Source organism: Bufo bufo, chromosome 1 (assembly GCF_905171765.1).
Source record: "Bufo bufo chromosome 1, aBufBuf1.1, whole genome shotgun sequence".
Taxonomy (NCBI): domain Eukaryota; kingdom Metazoa; phylum Chordata; class Amphibia; order Anura; family Bufonidae; genus Bufo; species Bufo bufo.
This window is the reverse complement of record NC_053389.1, coordinates 710723246-710740222: the sequence shown is the minus strand read 5'-3', so window position 1 is coordinate 710740222 and position 16977 is coordinate 710723246. Positions and strand designations below refer to the sequence as shown.

At 43.8% G+C, this 16977-nt stretch overlaps 1 protein-coding gene across 13 annotated transcripts in view; it reads right to left on the bottom strand.

The window, feature by feature from the left end:
• MEF2A (myocyte enhancer factor 2A) overlaps window positions 1-16977 on the bottom strand; it is a 154679-nt gene that overhangs the window by 81093 nt on the left and 56609 nt on the right. For 12 of the 13 annotated variants that reach the window (XM_040414234.1, XM_040414231.1, XM_040414236.1 and 9 more), the window contains exons 2-3: window positions 7987-8183; window positions 6092-6295 (exon numbers count right to left, since the gene is read on the bottom strand). In XM_040414234.1, the coding sequence (XP_040270168.1) occupies window positions 6092-6295; window positions 7987-8040 (258 nt within the window). In that variant the 5' untranslated portion in view covers window positions 8041-8183. Of the gene's footprint in view, window positions 1-6091; window positions 6296-7986; window positions 8184-8608; window positions 8744-16977 lie in introns of those variants that run through there. The other variant, XM_040414227.1, reaches the window with a different exon arrangement.

The following is a 16977-nucleotide window of genomic DNA, read 5'->3' as shown; positions in this document are numbered from 1 at the left end:
ACATCAACTGCCTGTAACATCTGAATACATGTCATTGGGAGCCCCGTTCTTTGCCAATTTTGAAGAACTGTTTGAAGACCTATATGGTACATGGTCCATGTCACAGTAATATAAGGCTGGGTGGTTCACAGCATGTTTTTTGCCATCCGTTTCACGTATACGTTAACGGATGCCTCAGACTGATGCCAGACAGTGGCATCCGTTCACCATAGAGTTACATTGTAAAAAAAAAAAAAAAAGTATAGATTTTTTTTTTTTTACCGTACTCTGCAGGATACGTACTCTGCAGGAGTGTAGTGTGCTGTGCCATCGTATTATTATTTTTTTTTTACAACAGATCCGTTAAACGGATAGCAAAAACCTGATGTGAACCCGCCCTAGGAGTGCATAAAGAAAGAACACTGATGCACACAAGATTGGCATCCGCGACCGTGATGCGTGGCCGTAGGTTACTTTCATACAGACGGATCCGAAGACTTCGTGAAAACTCATATCCGACAGTATATTCTAACACAGAGGCGTTCACATAGTGATGGGGACGCTTCTAGTTAGAATATACTAAGAACTGTGTACATGACTGCCCCCTGCTGCCTGGCAGCCCCTGATCTTTTATAGGGGGCTGTGATATGCACAATTAACCTGTCGGGTGCTGCACCTAAAGGGTTAATTGTGCATATCATAGCCCCCTATAAGAGATCAGGGGCTGCCAGGCAGCAGACCCCCCTCCCTCCCCAGTTTTAATTTCATTGGTGGCACAGTGTGCGGCCCCCCTCCCTCCCTCTATTGTATTATTTTCATTGGTGGCACAGTGTGCGGCCTCCCCTCCCCCCCGATCATTGGTGGCAGCGGAGAGTTCTGATCGGAGTCCCAGTTTAATCGCTGGGGCTCCGATCGGTAACCATGGCAACCAGGACGCTACTGCAGTCCTGGTTGCCATGGTTACTTAGCAATATTAGAAGCATCATACTTACCTGCTGCGCTGTCTGTGACCGGCCAGGAGCTCCTCCTACTGGTAAGTGACAGATCATTAAGCAATGCGCCGCACAGACCTGTCACTTACCAGTAGGAGGAGCTCCCGGCCGGTCACAGACAGAACAATTTTAGAAGCATCATACTTACCTGCTGCGCTGTCTGTGACCGGCCGGGAGCTCCTCCTACTGGTAAGTGACAGGTCTGTGCGGCGCATTGCTTAATGATCTGTCACTTACCAGTAGGAGGAGCTCCCGGCCGGTCACAGACAGCGCAGCAGGTAAGTATGATGCTTCTAATATTGCTAAGTAACCATGGCAACCAGGACTGCAGTAGCATCCTGGTTGCCATGGTTACCGATCAGAGCCCCAGCGATTAAACTGGGACTCCGATCGGAACTCTCCGCTGCCACCAATGATCGGGGGGGAGAGAGGGGAGGCCGCACACTGTGCCACCAATGAAAATAATACAATAGAGGGAGGGAGGGGGGCCGAGGGGGGTCTGCCCCCTGCTGCCTGGCAGCCCCTGATCTCTTACAGGGGACTATGATACGCACAATTAACCCCCCTCAGGTGCGGCACCTGAGGGGTTAATTGTGCGGATCACAGCCCCCTGTAAGAGATCGGGTGTTGCCAGGCAGCAGGGGGCAGTCATGTACACCATGGAAACGCCTCTGTGTTAGAATATACTGTCGGATATGAGTTTCACGATCTAACTGAAATCCGATGGTATATTCTAACAGAGGCATTCCCATGGTGATGGGGACGCTTCAAGTTAAAATATACCATCGGATTGGAGAAAACTCCGATCCGATGGTATAAAAGGGACTCCTGACTTTACATTGAAAGTCAATGGGGGACGGATCCGTTTGCAATTGCACCATATTGTGTCAACGTCAAACGGATCCGTCCCCATTGACTTGCAATGTAAGTCAGGACGGATCCGTTTGGGTCCGCCAAAAATCAAGGAAGACCCACGGACGAAAAAACGGTCACGGATCACGGACCTACGGACCCCGTTTTTGCGGACCTTAAAAAAAAAAACGGTAGTGTGCATGAGGCCTAACACTATAAACAGCAGGAAACTTAGAAAAGTGACTTTACCATTAAACACGCTTAATGTTATATGCATAAAATATTTAAAACTGCTTAAGGGCTCATGCACGACTGTATTTTTGCGGTCCCATGTGACGTCCATGTTACATCAGTTTTTTTGTGGATCCATTGTAACAATGCCTGTCCTTGTCTGCAAAATGGATAAGAACAGGACATACTCTATTTTTTTTTGCAGAACGGACATGCGGACATATGGACACGGAATGCACATGGAGTCATTTCCATATTTTGTTTTTTTCAAGCCCCATTGAAATGAATGGTTCCGCATACAGACCTGTAAAAAAAACTGAACGGAAACTGAAGAAAAATACATTTGTGTGCATGAGCCCTGACACTTTTGCAAACACTTTGCTTTATATTAATTTTTAATAGTCATGTCAAACAGAACATCAAAATCAAAACTCGACAGGATTTGTTTCCAGTAAGCAGTGCATTGTGGGGGTACAGATGACCACTTAATGTAATAAGTGACACGTATAGAGTGCAGAGTGAAGGAACCAAAAGTACGGTATTTTAATTCACTTTAGGATGAATGGTGATGAAAATTATAAACTGTATTGCTCAATATGAGAACTAGACAAGTAAGGCATTGTTCCCATTAGAATGCCTCAAGATGAATGAAAAAAAAGCACAAACTCTTTTATAAAGTCACAGTACTGTCGCCCGATATTCAATGAAAGCAAAATATCTTATGAACACATTGAGAAGTATTACTATATAATGCAAAAATATATTCCATTCAACTATAAAACTACACCACTGAATAATTTATCATGCAGTCAGTTACTATCGGACTATCTACGGCAAAGGAGAACATACAGTGGCAAGAAAAAGTATGTGAACCCTTTGGAATGATATGGATTTCTGCACAAATTGGTCATAAAATGTGATCTGATCTTCATCTAAGTCACAACAATAGACAATCACAGTCTGCTTAAACTAATAACACACAAATAATTAAATGTTACCATGTTTTGATTGAACACACCATGTAAACATTCAAAGTGCAGGTGGACAAAGTATGTGAACCCCTAGACTAATGACATCTCCAAGAGCTAATTGGAGTGAGGTGTCAGCCAACTGGAGTCCAATCAATGAGATGAGATCGGAGGTGTTGGTTACAGCTGCCCTGCCCTATAAAAAAAAAAAAAAAAAAACACACACCAGTTCTGGGTTTGCTTTTCACAAGAAGCATTGCCTGATGTGAATGATGCCTCGCACAAAAGAGCTCTCAGAAGACCTACGATTAAAGAGGACCTTTCATTACGATAAAAAAAGTTTTTTTTCTCCCAGGCTTGGCCAGCACTCCAGCCTGGGAGAAGGAGACGCCCAGGAGAACAAGAGCAGCATCCTCCAAGTTGAGCCGAAAATCTGAAGATACCGGAGCCTATACCGGGAGAACGGAGCGGCGCCCAGGGATAATAGTAAGTGCAGGGAGATCTCTGGGCGCCGCTCTCCATGTCAGCATACTTAGTTAAGATTTTTTTATTGTAATGAAAGGTCCTCTTTAAGAATTGTTGACTTGCATAAAGCTGGAAAGGGTTATAAAAGTATCTCCAAAAGCCTTGCTGTTCATCAGTCCACGGTAAGACAAATTGTCTATAAATGGAGAAAGTTCAGCACTGCTGCTACTCTCCCTAGGAGTGGCCGTCCTGTAAAGATGACTGCAAGAGCACAGCGCAGACTGCTCAGTGAGGTGAAGAAGAATCCTAGAGTGTCAGCTAAAGACTTACAAAAGTCTCTGGCATATGCTAACATCCCTGTTAGCGAATCTACGATATGTAAAACACTAAACAAGAATGGATTTCATGGGAGGATAACACAGAGGAAGCCACTGCTCTCCAAAAAAAACATTGCTGCACGTTTACAGTTTGCACAAGAGCACCTGGATGTTCCACAGCAGTACTGGCAAAATATTCTGTGGACAGATGAAACCAAAGTGGAGTTGTTTGGAAGAAACACACAACACTATGTGTGGAGAAAAAGAGGCACAGCACACCAACATCAAAACCTCATCCCAACTGTGAAGTATGGTGGTGGAGGCATCATGGTTTGGGGCTGCTTTGCTGCGTCAGGGCCTGGACAGATTGCTATCATCAAAGGAAAAATGAATTCCCAAGTTTATCAAGACATTTTGCAGGAGAACTTAAGGCCATCTGTCTCCCAGCTGAAGCTCAACAGAAGATGGGTGTTGCAACAGGACAACGACCCAAAGCATAGAAGTAAATCAACAACAGAATGGCTTAAAACAGAAGAAAATACGCCTTCTTGAGTGGCCCAGTCAGAGTCCTGACCTCAACCCGATTGAGATGCTGTGGCATGATCTCAAGAAAGCGATTCACACCAGACATCCCAAGAATATTGCTGAACTGAAAAAGTTCTGTAAAGAGCAATGGTCAAGAATTACTCCTGACCGTTGTGCACGTCTGATCTGCAACTACAGGAAACGTTTGGTTGAAGTTATTGCTGCCAAAGGAGGTTCAACCAGTTATTAAATCCAAGGGTTCACATACTTTTTCCAAGTAAATAAAACCATGGTAACATTTAATTCTTTGTGTGTTATTCGTTTAAGCAGACTGTGATTGTCTATTGTTGTGACTTAGATGAAGATCAGATCACAATTTATGATTAATTTGTGCAGAAATCCATATCATTCAAAAGGGTTCACATACTTTTTCTTGCAACTGTATTCACCCATTCTTGTGATCAGTGGTAGCCCCAGCAGTTGGAACCCCCCACCCCCAATCAGACACTTATCCGCCATGATGGGACATAAGTTGTAATGTCACTACCCCTTTAAGGATGTAACAAAAATTTACGGCTTGCATGGCCGTGTGGTTTTTGGATGCATCACAGCCATGTCCCGGTTGCCAGCCGGTCACTATGTCTGGTTCTACCCCAAGAATCACTGATATTTTTGCTAGTTATGTAGCATTTCATGACTTATACAAAATACAATATAATTTCTCATCATCATCACCGACCTGTTGATATCAAAGAAAATGTTACTCTACTCTTGGAGTAAATCAAAGAGGCACAACACACGTGACATCGGTTTACAGTCGCTGTACTTATTTACTCTTTGGAGTAATGATCTTACAGTAGGGTCACATTTGAGGTAATGATTCACATGTGATACATGAACTGGTTTCTTTTAGCCTTATAATTCCCATGGAAGCCATGACCTTTGAGAAACTAAGCACCAAAACGCTCAGAGTCTACTATGCAAGATTGCTCCATAGGTTCCCGCTTTCCTTTTTATCCTGCTTTTTCATCCCAAGTAACTAGGTGTATACAGTCAGCCGTAATGTACCCCTATGACAAATATCACTTTCCTGTCCTCACCATCTTTGCATTGATTGCTCAAAAGAACATCCCTATTTTCACAGAACCAAGAATTATTCTTTTTTTCCCCCCATTAGATCAACTTTCCGAGGTGAAACTGTAGAAGGTCCACTAGTTTATTAAACCACTATCATAACACTCAAGCTTAGGCCGGATTCATATCACCATTTAGATTTAAATTTTTCTGATCCGTCGGTAAAGAAAAAAAAAAAAAAAAACAACGGATCCTGCTCAGTTAAGCACATTTGGCATCCGTTTTAACCATTTCTGTCTGAGATCCATTATTTTACAATACAATACAGCAGGGCTGGCCAACCTGCGGCTCTCCAGCTGTTGCAAACTACAACTCCCAGCATGCCCAGTCTGCCTACAGCTATCAACCTACAGCAGGGCATGGTGGGAGTTGTAGTTTTACAACAGCTGGAGAGCCGCAGGTTGGCCAGCCCTGAAATACAGGATCAGTTTTTCTGTTTTTCTGACAGATCAGAAGAACAGAAATCTAAACGGTGATGTAAATCCGGCCTTACCAACGACGGCTGGTATAGCCGACAGACCGCATCAACATGAAAGGAAAGAACGCAGTATTCTGCACATAGTCCAGCCTGAAGGAGAAGTTCACTTATAAATCTAAGTACCCCAGCACATACGGGTAGTACCCTTACCTCCACAATGTCAGAGTTGGTTCTGCTCTCGTGTGGTTCATTGTACTCCGTGTATTTGAGAAGGACTTTATCCATGTCAGTGCTCGCATACTGAAACAGTTTGTTAGAACCATTAAAAATAATCAGTGCAATTTCACAGTCACATAGTACACTGAGCTCATAGGCCTTCTTCATTAACCCAAATTTCCTCTTGGTAAATGTGACCTGTAGACAGAAAATGAAAAAAAAAAAATTATAAAATTAAGATATTATGGCTAGCTATTTATCAGCCTGCCGATTGGCACGGGTTCCCTTTAAAGGGGGTGTCCGGTCAGTGAGGTTATAAAAGAATATAAAATAAAAATAAGCCACATTCACCTCACCAAATTCACCTTCCTGGTGCCCTCTTGACACACAGGAAATGACTTTTTCCAATCACTGGGTGAGGTAGGTTACCAATGACTGGCTGGACGACCCCTTTAAAAGGTAAATGGTCACATTGAACACGGTGTCTGAGCTGCAGACATGTTATAGAGCAGGAGGAGCTGAGCAGGTTGTAAATAGTTTTATGGGAACATATTCAGTGTAATTTGTATTTTATACATTTACATTCCTGCTCTTTATGGGCTTTGAAGGAGTCTGTCCTATCCGTGATGACAGCCCTCCCTCTATGACAGCTGGCAGTCACTGATAGGACCGTCTCCTGGACTACAGAGCCCAGAATGAGAATGGATATAAATGTATAAAATACAAGTTATATGGAATCTTTTCCGATAAAACTATATATCAGCCTGCTGAGCTCCTCCTGCTCTATAACATACTGCCTGCAGCTCAGACACCATGTTCACCATGGCAGGTTCCCTTTAAAGAAGGGTGGGATTCAAATGTTTAACAGGTTCCCTACTCAGCGGCGGACACGTGGCGTCACGACACAGGTTTACATATACATACACAATATATATGCAACACACAGACAAATACACCATATACATGGTACACATACCTAAATACACCATATATACACTACACACACATACCACCCAACTAAGGAGCTAAACTATCAGTGGAGCGCAAAGCAATGGAAGCAAACATCTCCAGCAGCCCTGCCGCCGCCAGAGCATCGGATCGGGATTCAGCCGGTAACACGGTTCTCCGATCCAGTTGTAATTTTAACATCTGGAGAACTGTAGGGAACTGGCTGAATCCCATGCCTACCTTTAAGGTACACCAGTCAGATAAACATGTACAGAGCCGGAGGCCTCTTGCACACAACCATATGGTTTTGCGGTCCATTTTACACAGATCCGTTTTTCCATTTCTTTTTGTTTCAGTAGTGTTTCTACTTCCGTTCTGTTTCCATTTGCGGATCTCAAACGGAAACGGAAGCATACAATAATGTTTAAACAGTAAGTACATTTAAAAATAGGGCTGGGGATAAACTTTTCAACAGAAGGTTCCGCAAAAACGGAACGGATACGAAAGACATACAGATGCATTCCGTTTTTTTGCGGAACCATTGACTTTAATTGAGCCACGGAATGTGATTTGCGGGCAATAATAGGACGTTCTATTTTTGAACAGAATTGAAATACGGAAACGGAATGCATACGGAGTACCTTCCGTTGTTTTTGAGGACCCATTGAAGTGAATGGTTCTGCATACGGACCGCAAACGGAATACGCAAGAGCGGAAACGGAAAAAATAAACGTTCGTGTGCAAGAGGCCTGACCAATATGTGACATCAGCACTTTCACGTCACCCTCTGGACTCTGGCAGTAATACAATATACAGTACATTATGGATACACAGTGAAAGCTCCTTTGGTCAAGGTCACTGAAAGGAGGCATTTTTGGAGAATGTGTGTAAAACTACAGCCAGATATCAGGAACACACAGCATCGCCTTTGTATTCAGTACCTGTCTGTTCCGTTCATCCATTATCCGCGTAATCTGGATTTTCTTCCTCCCCATTGTCGCTTTCTTTCCCTTTCACAATCCACAATAAATGTTATATTCCAAAAAGGTGGCAGCCTCCAGAATTCTAACGCATGGTCAGCAGCTTTCCGTAATTGCTTTCTCGTGCAGCCTAACGCTTCAAATTCTTAGCCAAAAACCTAGAAGAGCAAATTTGGAAATGGAAATTAATAAAAACAAAAAAAACGCTTTTACTGAGTAGATGCTGGAACGAAAAGCAAAAAGTTAACCCACAAAAAGACACACACATAGGCCGGCATATGTTAATGAAACTAAACATAGCTTGGGAATAAAACAGGAGGTAACGTGGTTTCATGAGTAAAGCCAATTACTGCAAAAAGAACAAAACAGGCGTCTAAATGTGAGGATCAGAACGAGGACTCTCAGTAAGAGTGCTGCCATCACCCCCATGGTTTAATTCAATTCATTATACTGTGAAATTTAAGAGAAAAAAAAAAAAAGAAGCTAATTAAGTGATCACAGACCACAAGGAACATCTTGATGTGTGCAGTAATAACTCATTGTCATCGTCGGACTAGAAAAAAAAAATTACGAGAACGGTGACCTATATTTTCTTCATAAGCGCGCATCTGTGATGGCCGTCAATCAGCAGTTCAGAAAAAGCTGAAGATCAGACGATTTAGAGATGTGGGCCTGTTCACAGCTGGAGCTTCCCGGATGGAGCCCCCCACACTTCACATCCCTCCACGGCAGGCTGAGGCTCTGAGGTAGCCCTAAAGTTGCAGCAGGAAGGAAAAGTGCCGGAGCGCGTCAGTTCATTTGCATGCTGCTGCCTAGAATTATTTATCATGCAAAGTGTGTGATGTTTCACAGACTGTAAGCAGATGTAAAGCTGCGGGAGACATGTGGACAGTGTCTGGTGAGAATGTATTCTTTGCAGTGCGTGTCTTAACTATTTCAGTCCAAGACGCTGCCAAATCCCACCCAGAAATGCTGGCAGACAGGTGTCGCCTATTCAGCTCGCCATGGGGATCACTCAACATTTTTTTAAAGGAGGTGTTCCACTTTCAACAAATAAAGGCTATTCCTCGGATTACGAAAAGTTTTTTTTAATACACCTTTTGTATCAGTTCCTCAAGATCCTTCATTTTCAAGACCTTTGCTTGCAGTCATTCAATGAGAACCTACATCATGTACCGTACTTCCGGTGGCTTAAAAAAAAAAAAAAAAAACGTCCTGGTTACGTGGATGATGGATACACAGGTATCGCGCACCTGGGTGACATCAGGTGGCCAGGATAAGATCTTAAAACTGGAAATAATGTGACGGCAAGCAGAGATCTTAGAAAAACCGTACAAAAATTGATTACTGGAAGTGAACTGGAATAAATAAGCTTTATTTGTTGAAACTTTAATACCCCTTTAAAAGGGGACATGCGACAAGTAACTTTTCTTTGCAGAAAGCATAGCCCTTAGGGCTCTTTCACATAAGCGGATGCCGTGCGGGTAATCCGCTGCGTGAAAGAGAGCCAAGCCCCGTTCTGGACAGCAGAGACACGGAGCAGTAACATGACTGATAATGCTTCGTGCCTCTCTGTGACCTTTTTACTACAAAATCACAGGGATATAAAGTTGTCACTGTGATTTTGTAGTAAAGAGATCACAGAGAGGAACGGAGTATTATCAATCATGTTAGTGCTCCGTGTCTCTGCTGTCCGGAACAGGGCTTGGCTCTCTTTCACGCAGCGGATTCCACGTACGGGATCAGCTCGTGTGAAAGAGCCCTCCAAAACTCAAAACTCGCCCATCCAAAGCATAGCGGTAAGGCTCCATTCACACGTCTGCAATTGTGCGGAATGGGTGGGGACCCATTCATTCTCTAAGGGGACGGAATGGATGAGGACAGCACACAGTGTGCTGTCCGCATTTTAGGAGCGCGCCGATGATCTTCTAGTCCGCGGCTCCAGAAAAAAAAAAAAAATAGAACATGTCCTATTCTTGTCCGCAATTACAGACAAGAATAGGCATTTCTATGGGGGTGCTGGCCAGGTGTATTGCGGATCCGCAATGCACTACGGCTGTGTGAATGGACCCCAAGTGTCTAACTGATGGTACTCTATTGGTCCCAAGAACAGGGACCTCCTGCTGACATCCCCCACCCCACCCCCTGCCTTTTTAATGGAGTGGGAGTCGAGCATGCGCACTGCCACCTCGAGGCACTGACAAGGTGGCATAGCATTATATTGATTTATGATGCTATGTAACCATTAGAGTGCTGAAATGTATTGGATAACACTGACAGCCCCTGCAGAAATGTCCTATCCTGGTCTACAAAATGGACAAGAATAGCACATGTTGTATTTGTTTGCAGAGCCACAGAACAAACAGCACATGCTTTTGCAGCCCCATTGAGATGAATGGGTCTGCATCTGAACCGCATTTTTTTGACAAAACTACGGCCGTGTGCATGAGCCCTAAATGAGATGTGTTGCCTAAAGTAACTAGATGACTTACTACTAATGTCCTCTCTCTCGATGTATATATATATATATATATATATATATATATATATATATATATATAATTCTGCACTTTTCTTAGGTGATTAAAACATTGCTATCATTACGGAAATCATAAGACTATAACCACAAAGGACGGCTACAACAACATTGTGGAATACAGGGCGACGACTACAAAAATCATATCTATATTGTTTCCCTTGGATATAAATTCTTGTCAAATTCCAAAGCCTCGCTGAGAAATTGTCAAGGTTTTGACTCACAGCCATGCCAGTTTTCACACATACACTAACAAGCCAATTAACAAGCCCACAGCTTTGTCGCTGACAAACCCCTGTCGAAATGGAGAAATTTTTCAAGCACTAACTGACTTTAGCGAGCGCATGATAAGCGGTAAAATCTAACACCTAGCTTGGTATGACATCACTCCTCAGCCCCGCTACATTAAAAAGCGGCAGCAGGGGAGAGCGCGCTGTAGTAAGATCACCCAGTTCAGTGCAAGCGTACCGGGAACATAAGGCCGATTATTATTCTGGAAGATTTCAAAGATCAAAAGAAAGGCAAAATTCATACTTCTGGTCTAATGGTTACTATGACCGGAACCAGGCCAGGGTGTCCAAGATTAGATAAGCTGGTCTGCTCTTTTTGTAGGAACAGAACCACTCTTGTCCATAGGCCGTGTCTGGTACTGAATAGGGATCTCCTGCAATACCCAACACAGTCCATGGAGTAGGTAACCACTTCTAGAAAACAGTACCCCTTTTTTTCATGGAGAACCCCATAAGGGGTTCATCCCTACATACATGAATTTTCATTGGCGCTTTACTGCCACAAAAAAAAAAAAAAAACAGCATAGAAAGCACTATTTTTTTTCCAAAATCCACCTGGTTTCCATGGCGTTTTTTTTGTTGCATTTTTCCCTAAATTACTATGTAAACCATGTTTTTTCCTGGTATTTTCCCCCTATAGAAGGAGACACTAGAAAAAAACAACTACAGCATGCTGCATTTTTAAAAAAACACCGGAGACCCAAAAATGTTCATGTGTGCTGTTTTTCCTATTTCCCACAGACCTGTTTTTACCTAAAAAAAAAAAAAAAAAAAAAAAAAAACCACCATAAAAAAAAACAAGTTCAAGAAGAAAAAAAAGCCTTCAAATGCACAAAAATCTCATTAATACCCAACAGAACAGAATTATTTAAAAAAAGTGTGTCAGTCAGAGTAAGATGAGCTAAATTTATTAGAGACACAGGGGTTCTTTGGGAAGGATTTAAAATAGCCACCAGCAGCCTGTCCTGGAATGTGCCCGGTTGCCTCCACTTTCAGAGCTGCCTAGGGGTGAGGCTCACGATGCACTATGCTCTGGCACTTGCATATACTACATACTGCTGAGTTTTCCCGTCAGGCTGGTCAGCCATGATGGCATCTCGTAGGCAGGACGTCATCATTACCATCTATTGTAGAGCAGTGTAGTGTGTAGTGAGGCCCATCCCCTTGCCCCCCTAGGCAGCTCTGCAGTTAAAAGCAATTGGTCCTGCTCACATTGTAGCACCGGCTGTTGGCCATTTTAAATCATTCCAGGAGACTTCTGCGACTTCTGTATGCCAGAAAACTGGTATACAGTATGGACTTTGCTAAATTCCCCCCCACTGTCTATTATTTAAGGCTAAAACGGTTATAATGGAGTCCCAGAAGGGCAAGGTGCATGTGTGTGCGATCAGAAACCTGAAAGTTGGGAATACTCTTCTCTGTTTCCACTCCTCAGATATGTTCCACTTGTTCTAAATCCACCGCCCATATTCTAAAAAATACTGTAGTATTCTTATGCATCAGTCCCATCATTTATAAACCGTTCAGTCTCAAGGTTGCTGATGTTCCTCTGAAATGGAAAGTGTTAATCTACAGAGTGGAACCTGCATACATACATCCATGACACTGCTCTTTCACTTCTGTCTCCGCGCCCACTTTATATTCTGCCCACTACACACACACACACAAAAAAAAAAAAAATTCCACCCATTGCATAGACCTATTCATCCAGTCTAGAGTGGGCGATGCAAACTCCTCATTACTATACTACAACTTCAAGCAAACAGTGAACCTCAGCCTTGGAAAGGTAGGTGAAAGGTCTTCCCCCTGATGACTAAAGTAATGAGCTCTATTTTTCCTACCCAATAAAATAGGCGGTGCTTTTGGCAACCCCTTCGTACATTGTGGGCACCCGCTTACCATTAGTGAAAATTAAGGAAAGTGGTAGCTTTAGCAGGCTTCTAGTTTAAAGGGGTTATCCAATTCTAAAAATGCTCTACAGAACGGACATAAGGATGTGGATAGTACACAGTGTGCTGTCAGCATTTTTTGCGGACCCATTGAAATGAATGGGTCCCCATCTTATCCGCAAAAAAAAGGGACTGGACACGGAAACAAAATACGTTCCTGTGCATGTAGCCTAAATGTGTGCACATGATGGGGAAAAAAAGGACAGAAAATTACGAGCTTAGCAAATGTGCCCCACTATGTTCCTGTGGAGCCCTGAACTAACCTGAAGCAGCCTCCTGTCACACAGAACCTGCTAAGAATACTGCAGCTCCCTCAATCTCCGCCAGAACACACCCGGAAGCACGCGCCTCCAGATGCCATGGTCACATTTGACCAGGACATCTGAAGGGTAAAAGTCCGCGATCGGCGTTACCACCTGTCGCGGACATGAGCCCCAGGCGCCCGCAGTTTAAAATGCACATGTGAGCGGGCCTCATATTTAAAGTCCCAATAGCCGACATATATATAAGTAAAACTTGTGTCTAGAAATGTTACTCCAGACTCTTGACGTTTTGTCAGAAAAGTCCCAGTGATAAATCTGGAGTGAAGCTCATTAACACGGCTACCGTAAACCACTTTCCCACCCACTTTTCAAAACTGTAGTGAGGGTTGTAAAAATGCAAAAAAATTTTACACAAGGAGGCCCAAAAAGCTGCAAAAGCACCATTGTGAGACTTCTTGAATGAAGGGAGTGATGCATCCTTCCCCCATAATGTGTTAACCATTTGCCACCAATCACAGATGAGATAAAATTAGGATTATAAAAGAAAAATTCAGTGTGAAATGTGCTCGGGTAAATTCAGTGTGAAATGTGCTCGGGTAAATTCAGTGTGAAATGTGCTCGGGTTCAGTGTGAAATTGCTCGGGTATATTGACACAGTGGAGTCATACTGCTGTTTTTGCTTCTTTTTCAGAAAATTATAGCAAGTACTGCAATATGACTGCACAGTGTGAATTGTAAAATCACACCCTCCACAGCTATCTGTATCGACATACAAATCTACAGTGCCAAGTTTCAGGAAAACAATTAAGCTCTTGGGGCCTTTTGTGCACAGCATTATCTGTAGATGGCTCCCATGACATCTCGGGGCAGCATGCGGTGGGCCGGAGAGGGAAGGATCCATCTTCCAATCACTGTTCACAGTGATGGCTTCTGTTCAGAAAAAACTGAAAAAAAAGTGCAAAGCCACATGTCTGACACCACCAGCGCCACTGACGTATCATGGGGTCCACCAGGCTCTGCCAAGGAGTCAGACATTCTGAAAAATTCCCAAGTCCCAAGTGCATACATAACTACTACTGGAGGCTGTTGTTGCATTGCAGTCATGCGGTAGGAGGTCAAAGGCGCCGCATACGTCAGTGCATGAGCGGTACAGTCCTAAGCAATGGCGGGTTATCCAGCTGTTACAGTGGCATTACTTGCAGCTGAGGTTGCATTTGCCAATGTCGAACCTTGAACCATTCATGCGTGCACGTCTTCCAACCATAACCTTTGTCCATCTCGAAAAACGAACAATTAGGGCGACGTCACATGTGGCACAGATGTTGGACATTTATACATCTGAATGGGTTGTTTGTGCTGTACGTGGACGGATTACTGCAAATCCCATTCAGATAACTGGACGAGTCACAGAAACTTCTGCAACTAATCTGCAGCGAGTGAATACAGCCTCAAGAGAGCAGTCAAGCCAGGCAGACTTTCCAGGGGTTTCATGTGTTACGTGCCGATTTAGACCCAATCACGCAACCGGATTTTTGCTTTGCATCCGATCTGCATTTTTTGTGGGTCGGATGCGGACCCATTCATTTAAAAATAAAAAATAAAAATGCAGACAGCACATCGTCCGTATGTCTATTTGTGGACAAGAATAGGCATTGTTACAATGGTTCAGCAAAAAAACAAAAAACGGATGCAACACGGACAGCAAAATGCATACAGTCGTGTGAATGCACACGACCCAGATGAGGACCCATTCACTTCAATGGGGCTGCAAAAGATGCAGACAGTGCACTGTGTGCTGTCCACATCCCCATGTTCCTTCTTATCCGTTTTGCGGATAAGGATAGGACAGTACTACAGAGAGCAGGACATTCCATGCTGCAAAATGGATTCGCCAGTATCAGTGTTTAGCAGTTCCGCAACAGCTACGGCCGTGTGCCCTTATTGAGATGGTGTCACAGATTTCGCCTTATACAATGCAAACTGTAAAACCTGCAGTGGAAATCCGCATGAATTTAAAATCTGCACTGTAGGTCAATTTCCGCAGCGTGTAGATGAGACTTTTCTAAAAATCCACTTCGCATCCACTTTGCTGGTATTTTCGCCCACAATCTGCAGTGTATCCACCGTGTGTGATCACACCCTACGAGAGCGTGTGTGGATTAGGTCCGGATGCATTGCGAACGCGTTCAGTGCAAAATGTGCGATTTCGCAAACAAAGTCATTCAGTTTTGTCTGCGATCGCTTTCATTTTTTATCGCACGGGTGCAATGCTATTTAATGCGTTTTGCAAGCGACTGAAGATATACAAACAACATCTCTTAGCAACCATCCGTGAAAAACGCATGGCATCCGCACTTGCCTGCGGATGCGATTTTCATGCAGCCCCACTCACTTCTATGGGACCAGCGTTATGTGAAAATCGCAGAATATAGAATATGCTGCTAATCTCACGCAACGCACAAGTGATGCGTGAAAACCAACACACATGCGCACAGCCCCATTGAAATGAATGGGTCCGGATTCCGTGCATGCACAATGCATTTGCATTACGCATTGCACCCACGCGGAATACTCGCTCGTGTGAAAGGGGACTTTTTTTTTCGGTCGCAGTTTTCGCTGCACTAGTGGTTTTTGGCAGTGAACTATTAACATGTTTTACCTGTTAAAAAAAAAAAACGGAACCATAGCAAAAATAGAACATGTCCTATTCTTGTCCGCAATAGCGGACAAGAAAAGGCATTTTCTATGAGAGTGCCAGCGATGTGCAGTCCACAAAATGCAGATCGCACATTGCCAGTGTCCAGGTTTTGCGGATCTGCAAAACACGTACGGACTTGTGAATTATAAGACATGTTCTATCTTTGAACAGAACGGAAAAATGGAAATATGGAAAAAACGCAAAACTGATTCCTGACTGCGCCTGCACCGAAGGAAGGAAGCCGGCAGCAGGAGCGCGTCCTTCACTCACTGCGCCGAATACTAAATGGGACGGCGCAGGCACGAGATTTACGCGACGATGAGGAGAACTCGAAAGTCAATCAACTGGACCTGGGTGTGCCAAAGGGTGCGTAGATCGAGCCTCTAGGTGCTGAAGCAACGCTCTAATAGCACCTAGAGGCTCATTATCATATTTTAAGAGAACGGCGGCAGGCAGGGAGTTATAAAGCATACTGTTATGTACTGCTGACATTAGCACATCACTAATGTCAGTCAGCTACATAACGTTATTTCTCATGACAGAAACCCTTTAACCATATCTGCTATGTGTGAATACATCCTAAAGCAAGGTCTGCATTTAAAGGTACGGTGCCCATTCTGGCCGGCAGAGAGGTGCACCTGTGCATCAGCTTCCTTGTAGAACTGGGGTTATAAATCTGCACCTGGAACTGATCAAAGAGGATAATCCTGGCACCAGTGAAGGAGAGCAGCTGCCACCCAATTCACCAGTTATGTCTGTAGACATCTGACCTTCACAACAGGGGAGCGCTGAAATCTGACGGGCAGCTGACTGGTGGCAAGCAAACAAGCTCAATAGGGGTCATTTACAACGACCTGCTTTTTACGCCGGTCTTGTTTCCCCCTTCAGCAGACGGAGGATGCACCCAATTTATGACGAGGCGTGCGTCTTATTTATTAGGCACATCCCCCTACTGTGAGCACACATTGTGAAAAAACTATTCCCCTCCACGAGTGGAGCAGTTTTTCGACTACTTTTAGTAGTCGGAGTAAATGTAAGTAAATATAAAAAAAATCGGGGCTGATGGCATGGCCCCTGCCCGGTCCCCGACATCCCCCCACCAGGACCGCGTACCACAAAATATTTTCACACGGGTATTAAAAGTATTTTTTCATGCCGAAAAGTGGCATGCCATGCTTTTCAAACGACCCCCAATATCTACTGGTACTGTATAATG